The 18803-nt window shown below is 37.0% G+C and overlaps 1 protein-coding gene across 1 annotated transcript in view; it reads right to left on the bottom strand.

Moving 5' to 3' along the window:
• Nucleotides 1-4578: 4578 nt before the first annotated feature.
• The window catches only part of LOC145249353 (uncharacterized), a 66697-nt gene continuing 52472 nt past the window's right edge, over nucleotides 4579-18803 (bottom strand). The window contains exons 2-3 of the mRNA XM_080110928.1: nucleotides 5934-6011; nucleotides 4579-4640 (exon numbers count right to left, since the gene is read on the bottom strand). Of these exons, the coding sequence (XP_079967054.1) occupies nucleotides 4579-4640; nucleotides 5934-6011 (140 nt within the window). The remainder of the gene's footprint in view (nucleotides 4641-5933; nucleotides 6012-18803) is intronic.

Below are 18803 nucleotides of genomic sequence, written 5' to 3'. Positions count from 1 at the left end.
CAATAGAACTGCTTCTTACATTAAATATTTTTAGTCTTTTCTCTTTTTTAGTTTTCTATTTTTTGTGCGACTGTTAACTTTACACGTGCGATCTTTCGTTTTTCTGTATTCATGTAATGTGTTCGAATCTAATCATCGCCGATTATTGTGGAAAAATAGGGTTCATTAATATTAGATTTCTGCCTTGTGTTCTGAAATCCTCGTTCGCCACTATTATATCGTGAATTCCGATATAAACAAAATAATAAATTCGCTATTAAAGTTAATTGAATTTCCATTTTCCTTGGATTTTACTTGTGCAAATGGAAATTCAATTAACTTTCTTGAAGTTATATATTTGGATTTTACCGTCACTGGATTATTTATCTTCCATCAGACTATCCATTCACGTGTAATCACCTTTTTCTTCACCATATTCCCGCTGCTTCACTTTTTTGTTATCAAGTAAGATCTTTGACTTACTTGTTGTTTCATCAAATACTTTTGCATGCAAAATCCGATCCTGCATTTTGCTAATTCCTACCCTCTGATGAGAAGGAAAGTATTTCTTCGAAACTGCGCGGATTAAGGACTATCCACTTATCAAGTGTTCATTTTCAGATTAAATATGTTTTTAACTCCTTTTCAAAGTGTTTTATTAACTGTTTGCACGTATTATAAGCTCTATCTCCTATTTGGTTTTATCGAGTTTTCACATCTGGTTGAGATAACTTTATAAATATTAATTCTTTAATATTTATATTATACTTTAATTTTACCATCTTGGATCATTTTGGTGAATTTAATTGTAATTTTTATTTTACACACACACACACACACACACATACACACACACGCACACACACACACACACATATATATATATATATATATATATATATATATATATATATATACGGGTATTGCTCTAAAAGCTGGTGTATTTTGCATTTGCTCAGACAGTTTTGCATTTATGTTTTATATAATTTGTTTTTTATATTTTATTTTGACTAATCAACGTTAATTCGTTTCCTGTTTTAAGTCGCTTTCCTTCTTTCTCTATCCTCGGATTCAATACTAGAAAAACTTTAAAATGCCATCTAGAATCGCCTCTTTATTTAACTTTTATGTAATTTTCTTCTTGTCGTTGTCGTTGTGGTTTCCTTCCTGCGGAAAAAAAAAACCCAAAAAAACGTGTATGGGTTTCCATATTGCTGGCAGGCATTAAATCGTACAAAGTTTGTGTCTAATTCTTTGGACATCAAAAAGAAGCTATTTGAAAAAAAAACACAAAAAATCTTCCTTACGAGTTGTTTTCATAACTTTCCTCCATTAATTTTGTATTTTTGTATTTGAAATTATTTTTTCAAAACGGTAAAAGATTTCGATACATTTAATTTACTCGTAGAAATTCTAAGACCAAGAATATAAATGAAAAATAAACAAGAGTTCAATTCTGGAATTTAACGAGGTTTTAATTCTACGTCTACACGCCATTTTAGCAATTTGGATTAAGATTAACGTGTAGTACATATTTGCTGCTATATATCACATATTCTGTCATCGGTTAGGGAAGGAGAATTTTTTTTAAATTAAGGAATTTTTTTGACTGATTTGAAGTTTTAGTGCCTTACTTTAAAAACCAAGCATGTTTCTTACGCTATCCTCGTGGTAATGAATGACACTTACTTCTGTGATATCCTTGGCTCTCGGAAAATACCACTTAGCCTGCTGTATTTCCGATTCTCAATGTTTAGGTTCGAACTATTTCAGTATCAATGAAAAGAATGCTTGAACAACAGAAATAATGTCATTATAATAATTTATTTACGAAGGGCGTGCAATAAGTAATGCCCCTGACCCACTTCCCATAGCAGTAGAGCAACAAAACTTGCCACAGTAATTAATCTTTCTCTACATAGAAACCACCTAGAGTTATGCATTTCTCCCATTGTTTGATGCAGCTCTGGAGACCGTTTCTGTAGAACATCCCAGGTTGGTCCTCCAACCACGACGTGACTTCAGAAATCAAGGCCGCTTCATCTGGGAAACGCTTTCTTTTCAAAAACAACTTCATGGCTGGGAAGAGGTGAAAGTCAGAGGGTGCAAGGTCAGGAGAGTAGGGAGGATGGGAAGGATTTCATAACCACACACCCGTGCTTCTGATCTGGCGACATGCGAGTTGTGGACCGGAGCGTTGTTCTGCAGGAGGAGGGTACCTTTGCTGATCTTGCCCCGCCTCTTAATTTAAATAGCCCCCCGTAATTTCCTCAAAAGTGAAGCGTAATAGGCTCCTATAATTGTCAGGAAATCTGTCATCACTACTCCGTCCTGGTCCCAGAAGACTGTGAACATGACCTTGCCAGCAGAAGGCTACACCCTGCCCTTCTTTGGAAGTGGTGAGTCCAAGTGCTCCCACTGCATTGACTGAGCTTTGGTCTCTGGATCATAGCGATGGGCCCAGGTTTTATCCTGTGCAATCAGTCTTTTAAAAAACTTTGACTTATCTTCTTGGCACATCTCCAAATTCATCCTCGAGCACTCGACGCGTTCTCGCTTCTGGAATGGTGTGAGCAACCTGGGAATCTATCTGCCATACACCTTATGCATAGGCAAATGGTCATGAATGATAGTTTCCACAGACCCTGTACTAATCTTGACATCTTGGGCTATTTGGCGAATAGTAATGCGCCGATCTTCCAAAATGGAAGCCTCATTTTGACGGGCAGATGCCTCATCAATGACAGAAGGGGGCGACCAGGTCTGGGAGCTGTTTCCACAGACTTCCGGACATGTTTGCATTCACGATGCCAGCGTTTTACAAGGTCATATGATGGGACATTATCACTATAAGTTTCTTTCATTTCATCAAATATCTCCTGTGGTGTACGTCCTTTCAAATAGAAAAACCGAATCACTGCTCGACATTCAACAGGCTCCATTTCACACCTGACGCAGTTCAAACACCTGTAAAACAGAAACCACAATTAGTTCAGAGCTGTAATTTGCCATATAACCCGTCGAGATATCAATCATTGCACATGCAAAATTTCAGCTAGATCAGACAACTGAAAATTACTTATTGCACGCCCCTAGTATTATGATAATGTCATTGTAATAATTTATTTATTCACCGACTGTTATCGTCATCTTCATAGTTCTTGTTGTTTCACCACTTTCGGCTAACTGATCCTCTGGCCTTCTTCAGGTAATAAACTGCGACAGGATAGGAATTCTCAGTCTTGTAACTGTATCCTCAATAATTACTGCCTTCGATAGCTGTTGTCTCGCCATGTTTTGGCGAACTAATCCTCAGCCTTGCTTTGGGTAGGATTGAAACTGTTATCTTAAGACAATGCTCAGCTGGAATCGTAGAGATTCAACGCCTCTATACACTGCTCCACTGGCCCCGAATAAAAAGAACTAATATTTATTGAACCGAAATAAATACTTTAAAGATAAAATTATTTATGTTAAATTAGTTACCAAAAAGGTTAGTTTTGGGAAATAAATGTTAACTAACATAAAAAAGCGACAAAAGTTGATCATCCGATATGTGTCTTTGGTCACGTGGGGTAAACAAGAGAGCATTTTTAAAAAATTTTTTTTACAAAGGAGTCACCACTTATCAAGGCTCGAAGGCCATTTGAGGATAAGGGTTAATGAATGTAAGTTGATAGTTTAGTAATCGTTAATCGTGTAGACAGGGTAGAATTTGGATTATTTAAGAATACAGCTTAACAAGAACTTAATTACATTGGACTTGAAGGCTACCATATTTTAATCGGATGGGAAGCAGGCAAACAGAACAGTGTTCTACATGAAGGCAGTTCTAGGAAAGAAACTTTGTTCATAGCATCTGAGTTAACATTTAGGCACATATAGAGAATGGGGGGAAATTGTTGACAGTGACTGTAACTAGTCGAGTGTTCTTAGTGAAATTTGGCAAGGGGGACAATAGACTAGAGCTCAGAGGAGCACTTGCGATGAAAATAAGGATAGAGCAGAGACAAGCTTGCAACGTATCTTCAGTGAAAAAAGGTGGGTTGCAAGGAAGAGAAAAGTGCATCACGCACTAGGTTTCGAGGCCGGTTTGGGACCCTATCAATGACAAATACACGTGATCAGTTAGAGAGTTTTGAGCGAACGAGTTGGAAACAGAAGACGGGACAGGCAAGTTCTCGTAGGCAATTGTTCAATTACGGAAGCATTAGGTTTGAAAATACTATAACACGTAACTCCTGACAAAGGAATGGCGTGCAACCTCAGAAGAAAATGTCGCAACAGGAAAAATGTAAATGTGGAAAGACAATTTAGTTGTCTGAGCGAAAATTACTTATATTTTCAGCGGCACGTCTGGAAAAATTATTATGTAGTCTACTACTTAGCATTTACACGTTTTGGTTGTTTATATATACCTATTACATATACATTCGCTATACATCAGCTATGTAATTCTTCTTCACGGGAAAATGTGACACAAGGTCGACAGGTGACGAGAGTCAAGCCAACGCCCCTAAAGGAGAAGCACTCTGGAATTTCAAAAATTGCGTGGGAGGTCGATTGGCATTTTCTGGTCGAAAACCCTTCAGACAGTCATCAATAACCTTCTTTCACCTGAAAGTCAGAAGGCAAGGGTTTGGTAGGTGTACGTCTTAGAACTGCATAGTACAATAAAATACCTGATTTCATAGGAAAAAGCTATACATTGCTGGTTTTGGTGCAGAGTGAAAAAGCTTCTGAGGGGCTAGTAAATGGATAATTTAGAAATCCACTGTGTGGTTCCTATTGTAGCCTATGAAGTTCACATCGTATATAACCTTAACTTTTACATTTTTGATGAAGCTTACCTTGAGAATTTCTGTGTGAAATTCGAGGGCGATAAGGCGCTGGCTGGCTTCGTCGTAAGTTGGCGGCGACAGAGACTTTTAAAAAGCACGTGTGTGTACCAAAAGGCTTTAGAAATATAATAAAATGCGTTGTTTTGTACGAACCACAAATAAATGCATTTCATTTGCCCTTAAACAAAATACCGAGTCGGATTTTTATTTATTTCTTTCTATTGTTTGTTTATTCTAGCAACGATGTCCACGTTACACCGGTTGATATATTCTTTTTTAAAACATTAAATCCGAAAAAAAATTGCTAAAAGGTTGGTTGATTTTATCATGTCTTAAATATTCTTAATGAAAACCTTCTGTCTTATAAGACAATGGCATTCTTCATCATCTGGTGCATTATAGCATCTGCCATGGCTATAACGTTCGAAGTTGGAATTGGACTCCGGATTTATAATTTAGTAGAAAATATGGAAGTAGTTATAGGCGCCTGACGATGTTTTCGAACACAGACAGCCAACTAGTAATCATAAAAGTTTTTCTCACTACTGAGGAATTCAACAAGGTTGTCAATTTTGATTACAAGATGTTCATAAAGTTCGTGTACAGTTTTAAAAAATGTTATTTTGTATAGCGTTAGAAAAACATCTATACAAAATTGCATAAATTTTCATGTACCTAGTTTTAAGTAGAGTTATTCAATCGAACCCCCAAAATTTGAATAAGTAAAGGATACTATTTCACTTTTTAGAATCAATGGCTTCAACAGAATAATAAAAAAAACTAATATGCGTCCTTTATTTGGCTGCACCAAATTAATATAGAATTTTTATAACGACGTGAAAACGATTTTTTATGTAACCAAACCTATATTTTATTAATTTTCGGACTGCTATCCTCGTCCTCATAGTTGTTATTATTTGACCAAGATTCCGTCAACTAATCCTCTTGCCTTCCTCAGGTTCTTTACCGCGACGGGGTAGGGATGATGAATCTCTTAACTGTATCCCTAGTAAATACTGCTTTCCATAGTTGTCGTCTTGACACGTTGTAGCCAACTAATTCTTTGGCCTAATTCGAGTAGGATTGAAAACACTATCTTAAGATAATGCTCACCTGAAAGCGTAGATTCAACATTTGTATCCACTTGAAGACGGCCAGAGGAAAAGTTGGCCAAACGCGGGTAAACAACAACTATAAAGATGGGGATAAGAGTCCTTAAATGAATAAATAAATAAAATATACAAATCACTCATCTCATAGAGTTCCAATAATATATAACCAAACCAAGTTCATTTGAATGTTTAGGAGGTGGCGATGGTCTAGTGATTAACTAGAAGTTCCAGTACTGAAGGTCTTCGCCGAAGATAAGTACGGGCCGACCTGCGGCGGCTCAAACAACTTTGAACTCTATACTTTCTTCACTCAGACACCGGCCAAATTTCTACCACAGAAATAAACTCTTTCGCTTTTTAAAAAAAAGTTTTTGTCTTTCTTTCTGAGATTTCTTTTCGTTCACTATTAATAGATAGAGATGTTTGACTCGGGGTAATGACGGTGATCTAGTGATTACCGACACAGACTGATTACCTGAATGTCCCAAGTTCGAATCCAATTCGTTCCACAACAATTACATTAACTTTGTAGTAGCCATGGGACGATTCCAATATTTTTCTCGAGTCCGATACAATTACCGATTCCGTACAAAATTCCCAATTCCGATACAATTATTGATTCCGATTGCGATTCTTTAAAAGTCTCTAAATATTTTGCTATAAAGTTGTTATTTTGTCCCGATTACTATAAAAACACATCTTAAATGTGCATATATTTTCTCAAACGTAAAAATACTCTTGTGAGGGGAGGGGGTGGTCTAGAAATTTAGTTTTACTGAAAGTTTAAATCAATAAATATTTATCATTTTATTACTACTGCAAGCAATGGAAGACGTTTTATAAAAACAAAATAAAAGAAAATAGATAAAGGAATTTTTAGGATGTTGACAACCTTATTCTGGCCCCTCTCGAAGCACCTAATGTTTTCTAGCAATTATTCTGACTAGAAAACTATCAACGAAATGAATGCCAACGATAGAATATTTAGATTCATTTGATAAGTGTGTCCCAAGGGTGCTACATCTTTATTACAAACTATTCGACCAGGATTGTCATCAAGACAGTTCCTCACCCTTCCTATATTTCAGATCCTGCTCCCTGCAAATTTTGGTTATTCCCTAAGATCAAGGAAACCCTTAAAGGCTACCGTTATGAGGTAATTGAAGAAATGAAAGAGGCTGTGACGAGGGTCATTTGTGTGCTCACACAAGATATCTTCAATGGGGCCTTACAGAAGTTGTTGGAATAGTACAATAAGTGAATTGCAGCCGGAGAAGATTACTTCGAAAGGAATTAAAGTTTCACATGTATTTATTATTTTATTACTACTGCAAGCAATGGAAGACGTTTTATAAATACAAAATAAAAGAAAATAGATAAAGGAATTTTTAGGATGTTGACAACCTTATTCTGGCCCCTCTCGAAGCACCTAATGTTTTCTAGCAATTATTCTGACTAGAAAACTATCAACGAAACGAATGCCAACGATAGAATATTTAGATTCATTTGATAAAATGGTGATTAAAATGTTTGAAAGTTCAAATAATGAGTCGAGGCATTACTATAACTAATTGGTAAATGTTTACGTGAACAGCAAAATCGTATTCCCTTGGTCCTGTTAATGGTGAACATAAAGACTCCAATACTATTGCTACACTATCACTTTGATTACTGTACACACTAACCCTTATCCCTGAGTGGCCATTGGGCCTTGATAAGTGGTGAACTCCATGTAAAAAAAAGTAAATAAAAAGTAAGTAAATGTACCAGGTGCCGTCAATAAGTTTCTAAACAGGCATTTAAAATTTTCGTATACGCTTGGAGATTCAGAATGTTATTGTTATACATCTTATGAAATGACTGACCCATTTTTATGATTTTAGGTTCAAGAGAACAGCTACAGCAGGGATCGGAATACACCCTACTAATGTTTAATTGTCACTGTTGGTGAATTTCAGAAATGCAATTTGGGCGTGAGGACACTTTAGAAGAACGATATGCAATAACATTTTGTTTTTAAATTGAAAAAAATCCCACAGAATCATATGATATGCTTCAGACTTTTTGACCATTTTGCATGAATGGATCATCAGTTTTTGAGTGGCATAAAAGATTCAAGGAAGGCAGGGAGTGTGTGAGAGATGATGAGAGGTGTTGGAAAAGTAAGAAAAACAGAACACCAGAGTTGATTGGCCAAATAAAGAATTTCATAGATAAGGACCGTCGTGTCTCTATAGAGACAATAAGTGCACAGTTTGATGTCAGTGTGGGAACTGTACACGCAATTATTCATGAGGAGCTGAAGATGCAAAACATTTACGCGAAGTATGTCTTAAGAGGGTTACATCTTTATTACAAACTATTCGACCAAGATTGGCATCAAGACAGTTCCTCACCCTTCCTATATTTCAAATCCTACTCCCTGCAAATTTTGGTTGTTCCCTAAGATCAAGGAAACCCTTAAAGGCTATCGTTATGAGGCAATTGAAGAGATGAAAGAGGCTGTAACGAGGGTCATTTGTGTGCTCACACAAGATATCTTCAATGGGGCCTTCCAGAAGTTGTTGGAACAGTACAACACGTGCATTGCAGCCGGAGAAGATTACTTTGAAAGGGATTACAGTTTCACATGTGTACTATAAATAAAAGTGTCCATACGAAAATGTCTAAAAACTTATTGAAAGCACCTCGTATGTATGTGTGTGACTGTGTGTATGTGTGAAAATATTTAACCGATAAACTTTTAAACCATTGGTCACATAACACTGACATTAACAAGAAATTGTAATGAAGGATGGTTTATAACGAGTAAAATACTTGTTTGAATGGATGAATAACGCCTACAGAAATACATTGGCAAGTTGAAATGCAAAATATCCGTTTCAACGTTTTGAAATATATTTACGTATACGCAAATTCAAGTGGTTTAATTTTAAATCTTTTTTTATTTATCTGTCGATAGCTCAAACGGTAGGGAATGCAGTTGAAGTGTTTATAGTGTTGATTTCGATTATAGCTGTTTGCAGCCGAGTCGTTTTTTTTAATCTTTTAAAATCAGTCCCATTTATTAGGTACAATATAATATTTTACATAGAATTGGTTCTGTAATATTAATTAAGAAATCTGCATGAATTAAAATATATTTAAGCGTATTTTAAGACCGGATAACACACCGCGTACCCTGCTAGTATTTCAATAAAACTTACAAATACATTTCGATTTACTTCATCCTAATCACTTTTATTTTATTTTAGACTAGCATTTCAACCCGGCGTTGCCTGGGTGTTTGGAGGTGTATGGTGAGCAGAAAAGAAGCGGTCAATTTTTTTAAAACTTTGACCCCTATTATGACCCCTTAACATTTATTGTTTTGGTCTCAAATAAAGTTATTAAATTAGATCCATGTCCAAGAAACCTATATCTAAACGTTCAAGTGTTTGGATCCAAATTTGTCGGAGGAGTTTGATAGAGTTCGCAAAGGTCAAATCGTTTAACTTTGACCCCTTCCTTAACAGCCAAATTTCTGGCCGATAACGGATTACAAAGATTTTCCCAAATCTCAGTATCCTGTATATCAAGTTTCAAGTCTGTAGACTAAAAATTGACAGAGTTATTGCGTAGAGAAATATACACAGACACACAGACACAGATAGACAGACAGGCAGGCAGACAGACACGTTCACGTTGCCCGGGTGCTTGGATGTGTCTGTTGAGCAAAAAAAAAAGTGGTAGCAGGAAGGTAGGCCCGAACCCGTACAGTGAAGGAGGAAAAGAACGGGGGGAAAAACCTGATGTCTATGCTGTTATGACCACCGCCACACCGGAAGTGACATTTTATAAAATTAAGGCTAGACAATCGAAAGTAAAGGATGACTTTCAAAACTATCGGCGGAAAAAGCGCCCCCCTCCCTGTAGAAAAGTCCACAGTTGAATGTGAAGATATTAATGTTTGTAGCCAATTTTTGATATTTGTCGTCTGAAAGGTTGAACTTTAAAACGATACTGATCTTGGTAAAATTTTTCGCCTCTGTCAAATATTTTAGGCAGACAGGCAAACATATATACATACATACATTTATATATTGGTAACTAAAAATTTTTGATCCAAACCGATTAAAAAGCTTGCTATATCTCTGAATACACTTTATGTCAAATTTCAAATGTTTAGACCAGAAATTGTCTGAGTAATTTGGTACAGACCGCAGAGGTCAATTTCTGCACGAAAACTGATCACATAGATTTTCCCAAATCTCAGTACCCTGTATATCAAATTTTGAGTCTGTAGACTAAAAATTGACTGAGTTATTGCGTAGGGAAATGTACACAAACAGACACACAGACATGTTCACTTATATATATATATATATATATATATATATATATTTATATATATATATATATATATATATAAATGTGCTGTACATTACCCGTCTTAGGGAAGGTAAAATTATTTCATAGACGTGACGTGCTGTAAATTAGCTGTCCCAGGATACGTGCAATTGTTCCATAAATGTATTGTTTAATACCTGTCCTAGGGCAGGTAAATTATCCTTTTGCTCCAGATAGCAAATGATATATTGGCATAAAAATTCCTTTAGCTTAAGAATAACAAGGAATGTTCAAAAGCAACTTTATTTTTCTTATGGTTTATACAGTCCCGAACAACGCCGGATAGCCCTGCTAGTCAAATAATACAAACAGAAATGTGTTTTAGTTCCTACAGATATGTTTCTGATGCTACCAGATCAGGCTGTCTGAAGATACTGGCTTTCTGACCTTAAATGTTCCAAACATTGATGCTATAGTTTTTCCCCTTCTATTTGAAAAACTCAATCATGTTCTGCAAAGGCTAAAAATAACAACAACAATGTTCCTATACAAAGAAGCAAAACAAACGTCATAAATAAATATTTAAAAATATAAAAATCTTGAAGCATAAAGCCTTCTTTTTTTTTAATTTCAAAATTATGGGATTTCGCATTTAATTGGACGAAAAGGATTGATATGCCGTAAAGCTAAAACAACCAAACACAGATTAGTTGTTATCGCAAAAAAATATAGTTATACTTAGAGATTATTTTAAGTGCATACGACCTTTTTAAACCAACCTGTATTTGCATAAACTAATTATTGACTTCGTTTCTGCAATTCTTAAAAGCAAGAAATTTGGTTTTCATGAACTTTCCTGTGTTTATTCTTGTTTTATAAAATTATATATCTTTTTAAAAAGTGTCATTACATTTTCACGGACCCAACACCTTGTAAACTCCGTCACAAGGGAACAGAAAAAAAGGAAAAATAACGCGATTGACGTTCTTTTTTTATAACAAAAGGTTTTGTATCTAGTATTTCAAACAACGCATGTTTTCTAAATATTTAAACAGTTAATTTCTTCTTATCCGACCGCGTGTAACGTTTATGTCTCGGATGTGACGTCACCCACGTGTCTCGGTCACGGGCTTCTTTGGACACGTCTCGTAACCCCTTTTTCCGGGCACCTTTGTTGTTTTATCTCTGGTGTGATGTTAGTTCGTGCAGCCGGCTTGGTCATTTGCATATCTTTATTCGGTTGCTGCTACCAGCGACAGTAGCTCTATTACAGGTTTTGCAATTGGCAATGTTAATAATGTGAATCTATTTTACATCGTACTGGAGGCTGGTAGATTAAAGTATGTTTTTATGGCTTTTTTTTCTAATATATATATTTAGTAGAGGTACGCGTGACCAGTGGAACGGAAAATATTTTTAAAAATTGATATAATAATTATATAATCGTTTTACGCTGCGAAACAGATGCCGTCAAGAACTGAACATTTTAATATCTTGATAAAAGAGATAGACGGTAAGATACAGAAGATCTTGGTATTTGGAATATAGACTTTTTATCATATATGTGATAATTGCTACATCTTCTTGACAGAAGTTTGCCATCTCTTCAGATAAGTGGTGTGCGTCTGTGTGCAGGTAGGTGACTTTTTAATCCAGCGTCCCACATTAAACTACACAAATGTGGAATAAAAACTTTTTCTTGTAAAGGTGGTTGCCTGATAATATTTTTAATCTTCGAATGTCATGTCAGACCACTTTTAGGTTTGCAGATTAAACCACAAACATGACAAGATAGCGTTGCCGGATATGCTGCAAAATCCTCCTCTGTCGTTCCTATCTTTGATTTTGTGACTTCAGATGATTTACAACACCAGTTTTTGACAAAAAGTATCTGTCACATACAGTGCAATTCAGCTCCTGTTGTAATTTCTCGGACATTATATTTCCGTCCTGCTTTCTTTAAACACGTTTTTAGACAGTAAGATATACACGCTGCTCTTCAAAAATCTTATAACTTTCTCTGGTGTTTTTTTTTCCCACATTGATCAATCAGTGTCATATATATATATACATATATATATATATATATATATATATATATATATATGTGTGTGTGTGTGTGTGTGTGTGTGTGTGTTGATTATTTTCTTGATTATGTTAAACAATTATACGGTTAATAGCATCTTCAACCTTGCAGATCATGGAAAATATTTTTCCTTAGAAAATCGTTCATATTTTTTTGGACGTAAAAATAATAATCAAATATAATTCATTTATTACTTTACTTATAAAACAGTATTCTATGAAGACTTGTTTCGAAATATAACCTCTAGTCACTATAATTTCTATTTCTAGGATTCGAACCTCAAACCATACGGTATGAGGTTCGAATCCTAGAATAATACGTCACTGAATTTACTTGAATATACGCGCACCTCTCCATCAGCACTATTTATGAAAATACTTTGAACATGCTCCCGGTCTGCCAAACTAGTAGGACGTTCAATGAAACTTACTGATATTTTCATATTGGTTTTAAAAATAGACATTTTATTAACTATTAAATACTGGTAGGAAACCCGGCTTTGCCCTGCCGTACAATACGCTTAAACATGATATTTTAATTTATGCAGATTGCGTATGTATTATTATAAAATAAATCCTGTACTGATTATTATATATTAAAAGCAATCATTTGCTCGGTGGACTACTTCGCTAAAAATTAAAAAAAAATAATGATAATGTCGTTCATCAAATTCCCTCTGTGTTTTTTTACAATATTATATCTACGAATATAATATGCTCCGTTTCCGTCAGTCATGACTGGATAGAAGTCTTAAGGAATAAGTAATTATAGTTTGAACTTTTGCTCGCACCGAGAATTGAACCTGCAACCTCTGGAAGAGAGTAATTTACAACAGGATTTACCAAGTACCTTAATCACTGCGCTACGGATCCTTGCGGAAGAAAGATGGCAGTTACATCGACCAAAACGTGATAAGAACACTTGAGATGAGAACAGTAATAATCAAAATAATATTGATTGTCAATCCTCATCTAAAAAAAACTAGAAACATAATTAAATATTTTTAAACACTGTATAAAACCGAGTACATATTGGCATAAGCGACGAACCCATCACTTCTTATGTGTTCATGTTTGTTTAAATGCGTTTGCGTTGAAGATACAGACAAAAAGAAAAGGGATGACAATAAGTATGGAGCAATGTTTGTGTGTGTAGATTTTTTATGTTATTCACAGTCAGTAACTAATCAAGCTAATTGGAAATGCAATAAAATAGAAAAACAAAAAACAAAAAAAAAATGAAAAACAAAAAAAATTAAACACTGATTAAAGTCGGTGTGAAAGTGGATTATCATATAAAATCAGATTACTTTAAATAATTAAATAATCCTATAGGCTCCTCACTGTCTGACGTCGCCGCCATTTTGCATATCTGCTCTTTAAAAAGAAGTACTTCAATGGCAGATGAGCCGGGGAACATGTTGTACTGATGCTTCCTAGACCTAAATATTCCGATAAATCTGACAATCAACAAAATCCCAACAGCTGACGACATAGATGCTCAGACACCAGAAGCTAACTTCCGAGAACTGCTCGTCTTTTAATCCGAGTAAAACATTCACAGCAGACGCTCGTCTCGAAACAACAAATGCCACATTTTATTTATCCGTGCCTAAAAAAAAAAAACAACAAAAAAATGAACCGCCAATTTCATAATCAAAGCGTCTTTTCTTGATTTCTTCGTCAGTGGAACACAATACTGCGGGGCAGCTTCCCAGCTGACCATAACACAGCGATTTTCAAGTCTAACGTAAACAAGTTTCTAATAAGCCTTCTACTACCCAAGTTTCACTGTTACTAATCACCACGTTGTTGTCGCACGGTCAACTTGACAATCTCATTAACTCTTATCCTCAAGTAGCGTTTGGGCCTTGATAAGCGTCGCTACCCACTCTAATACAAACACATTTCACCTCTGTTCTCTGTTTCCTCGACTGTGTCATCATACAAATGTTATAATATAATATGAAAAGAAAACCTCTCACAGCGAAACTCCGCACTTTAGATGCTTCCGTAAATCTGACAATGTTCTTTATTTTGGCTGCATTATAGAAAAAAATAAAATAAAGATAAAGTTAACTTCAATAGTATTACACCTTTTGGCTCTTCGAAGAATCCTTAATTAAAAACAAAATACGGGATAACGAATAATGCAAGACTGTCGAAAAGCAATTTTCCACATTCCATACAGTTCTGTAGCATTTTTTCAAGTTGAAAAACGAATGCTTTTTTTTTTTTTTTTACAAGGGTGTCACCACTTATCAAGGCCCAGAGGCCACTCGAGGATAAGGGTTAATAGGTATACATTAGTCATTGTGATTTTAGCATAGTAAACAGTGGGAATTTTGAAACTTGGATTACTTAGGGGGACCATTCAATTAGAACTTGTTCACATTGGACTTTTTCTTTTTTTTTTTTATATGTATCAACTCATTATCAAGGCCAAGAGGCCACTCAAGGATAAGGGTTAAAGAGTGTACAGTAGAAATTGGACAATATAATAATCATTAGTAATGAAAATTTGTTAAATTTGATAACTTATATGGAACGGCTCATCAAGAACTTATTTACGTTAGACTTGAAGACAACCATATTGTAGTCAGCCGGAAAGCAGGAAAACGGAAGACAATTCCACAGGCGTGCAGTTCTAATAAAAAAGCTTTGTTCATGGAATCTACGTTTAGGTTTAGGCACAGATAAAGAGTGGGGGGAATTATTGATAGTGTTTACAGCTAGACGAGTGTTTGTTGTGAAAGTTTTGCGAGGGGGGACCATAGATTGAAGCTCAGTCGAACACTTTCCATGAAAATAACGATACATCAGAGACAAACTCGCAACATCTCTTCTGTGAGATAGAGGTTGTAAGGAAGAGAAAAGGACATCTCCTACGAGGCTACGAAGTCTATTTTGAACTCTATCAAGGAATGCTGCTGAATACTGTGCTTATAAAGTGTCGTCACGTCCAGATTGCATTTTGGAAATTCGCCAGCTTTAGTATGGTGTATTCCAATTCCTGCTCTAGCTGTTTTTTAACCTAAACTTGGTCAGTCATCTCAAAAGAAGTACATCATTAACACACTGACTTTTCAATTATCTACAACAATTTCAAATGCCTGTACAAAAAAGTCTGGAAACTTATGTAAAGCTCCTCGTTACTTTCAGCGATATTTTCAGTTTCCAAAATTTAGTAATTTATTTCAGTTTTCATATAAAGCACAAAATAGTTAAAAAAAAAAAAGACTCCTCTATGTTAAGAATCGCTTTCTACATAATAAGATGGTTATTTTAGCACGGTCAGTAAACTGCAGAAGATTATTAAAACAAACTATTCTTGACATAGAACGGTGGAGCCTTTTCCAATATATAATTTCAACTAACAATTTACTACATAAATTAGTACAAAGTTAGTCAACCATTAGAATCATCGACCCAAAATACGTAGTCATTAATATCAGAAAGCAATCGAGTCGGGCGTTCTTCTTGATTGCTTAAATAACCTAATATAATATACAGTTGTGCCTTTTTCTGTTTATTTTTGTATGTAGACGGCAAAGAGTGTATACGAAAATTATCTGCTAAAGAGAAATATGCACTGAGACATATTTCTATTTGGAAGAAACTTTTCCGTTAAGTTTCATGAGAGATACGACAAAGGAAAATGAATGTATCTATTAACTATGCCTCCCCACGGGACAGAGTTAGACTCCAGTGTCGTTTTTTAACGTGGAGAAAAGGTACAAAAATAAAAAATTGTCTCAGTCGTGAAGGATTTCTCCTCCACCGAAAGAGAACAAGAAATAGAAGTGCATCATCTGAAGAACAGATGGTATTTATTTGCTCCCCCACCGAGCAAATTAGGCACAAGGCCGATTTTTAATGTGAGGAGTGAAGGGAGGGGGAAGGGAAAAAGGGGCCCAGCTCCCGAGAGGTGGGAAATGGGAGCTGGTTAAAGGTCAGGCATGTGGGGTTGCCCCCACATCTGGTCTTTGCTAGTAATAGCTAGTCATAGCTTGCAGCATCTGCCGGAACAGATGGTATTTATTTGCTCCCCCACCGAGCAAATTAGGCACAAGGCCGATTTTTAATGTGAGGAGTGAAGGGAGGGGGAAGGGAAAAAGGGGACCAGCTCCCGAGAGGTGGGAAATGGGAGGTGGTTAATGGTCAGGCATGTGGGGTTGTCCCCACATCTGGTCTTTGCTAGTCATAGCTAGTCATAGCTTGCAGCATCTGCCAGAACAGATGGTATTTATTTGCTCCCCCACCGAGCAAATTAGGCACAAGGCCGATTTTTAATGTGAGGAGTGAAGGGAGGGGGAAGGGAAAAAGGGGACCAGCTCCCGAGAGGTGGGAAATGGGAGCTGGTTAAAGGTCAGGCATGTGGGGTTGCCCCCACATCTGGTCTTTGCTAGTCATAGCTTGCAGCATCTGCCGGAACAGATGGTATTTATTTTCTCCCCCACCGAGCAAATTAGGCCCAAGGCCAATTTTTAATGTGAGGAGTGAAGGAAGGGGGAAGGGAAAAAGGGGACCAGCTCTCGAGAGGTGGGAAATGGGAGCTGGTTAAAGGTCAGGCATGTGGGGTTGTCCCCACATCTGGTCTTTGCTAGTCATAGCTAGCAGCATCTGCCGGAACAGATGGTATTTATTTTCTCCCCCACCGAGCAAATTAGGCCCAAGGCCAATTTTTAATGTGAGGAGTGAAGGGAGGGGGAAGGGAAAAAGGGGACCAGCTCTCGAGAGGTGGGAAATGGGAGCTAGTTAAAGGTCAGGCATGTGGGGTTGCCCCCACATCTGGTCTTTGCTAGTCATAGCTTGCAGCATCTGCCGGAACAGATGGTATTTATTTGCTCCCCCACCGAGCAAATTAGGCCCAAGGCCAATTTTTAATGTTAGGAGTGAAGGGAGGGGGAAGGGAAAAAGGGGACCAGCTCTCGAGAGGTGGGAAATGGGAGCTGGTTAAAGGTCAGGCATGTGGGGTTGCCCCCACATCTGGTCTTTGCTAGTCATAGCTAGTCATAGCTAGCAGCATCTGCCGGAACAGATGGTATTCATTTGCTCCCCCACCGAGCAAATTAGGCACAAGGCCGATTTTTAATGTGAGGAGTGAAGGAAGGGGGAAGGGAAAAAGGGGACCAGCTCCTGAGAGGTGGGAAATGGGAGCTGGTTAATGGTCAGGCATGTGGGGTTGCCCCCACATCTGGTCTTTGCTAATCATAGCTAGTCATAGCTTGCAGCATCTGCCGGAACAGATGCTACACTTTGATCTTGGCCCGAAGGCAAGAGGAAAGTGGAATGTGGTGCAAATAGAGAAATACGTTATTGTTATTTTACTGATTACGTACTTGTTAGGATCGTAGGCGCGCTGCATGGTGCGTAAATGGTCGACCAGCTGCCTCCATTTGCTGCAGTTCTGGGTGGATGGTTAGCTGACATCAAAACCTTTTCCTACCCATCAAGGATTTTGTCGCCCCATTACTTCGTCTGCCCCTATGTTTTTCTTTTGACTATTCTTTTCAGGATGTTTTTTGCAAGTCTATTCAAGCTCATTGCTTGCCTATACCATCTGAGTTTCCTTTCTTTCACAGTAGTGAGAAGGTCCTCATGGCGACACAGTTTTTAAATGACCTTTCTCGCGAATTCATTGTTGGTGACAGTCCTTTTATAAAATGCCAAGGAGTCTTCGCAGACATCTCATTTCTACTGCGTCGATTTTTCTTTTTACGTCTCCGTTCGGTGTTTATGTCTTGCATGGTAAAGCATGATTGCGATGAGGAGTGCATTAAGTAGCATCACATTGGTTCCGAGGTGGATGTTTCTATCTTCCCATACAGTTTTTAGTCCTTTAATTGCTGCTGTGTTTTGCTTGTTGATAATCGTTCATGGTTGTTTTGATAGTTTTCATTTCCCCTATATCTTTTCATTAAGAATTCTTTCTAGTAGAATATCACGTACTTACCGGAGGGACTACGGAAAGGTTGCCAACATCACTATATGAATGTTTTCTGTGGAACGAACTGGATCCGAACGACGCACACCCAGATTGTCAGTTTTTGTCTATAACCACTAATTCACCCTCACCTCTCCACTGCTGCTCTTCCTTCACAGCATTCACACTAAGCGGATTGAATCGACTTTCTCCGAAGGAGGAAGTGTCAAGAGAACATTTAATTCACAGGCGGCATCCAGTTACCTATAATGTTTGGTGCATTTTTGGTCAAGAAGCCAGTATCTTAAGGCAGCCTGATCTGGTAGCACCCAATGCCCTAACAGGTATTACCATTCTGGGTTAAAGTGGACCTAGGAAAAAAGGTAACTAAAGAGAAAACTTCCACAGCCTCCAAATCGAGGCCTCATGTCTTTAAACTTCCCACCTAGCAGAAAACGGACGGCGTGTATAAAATCATTGCAAATGAAAAATATAAAATTAACTTAAGCAAAATACACTGCGTATCAAATT

Source organism: Euprymna scolopes, chromosome 28 (assembly GCF_053919585.1).
Source record: "Euprymna scolopes isolate OS-2025 chromosome 28, ASM5391958v1, whole genome shotgun sequence".
In the NCBI taxonomy this organism is placed as follows: domain Eukaryota; kingdom Metazoa; phylum Mollusca; class Cephalopoda; order Sepiida; family Sepiolidae; genus Euprymna; species Euprymna scolopes.
Note: the sequence above shows the minus strand (reverse complement) of the source record. Positions and strands in the feature narration are given on the sequence as shown.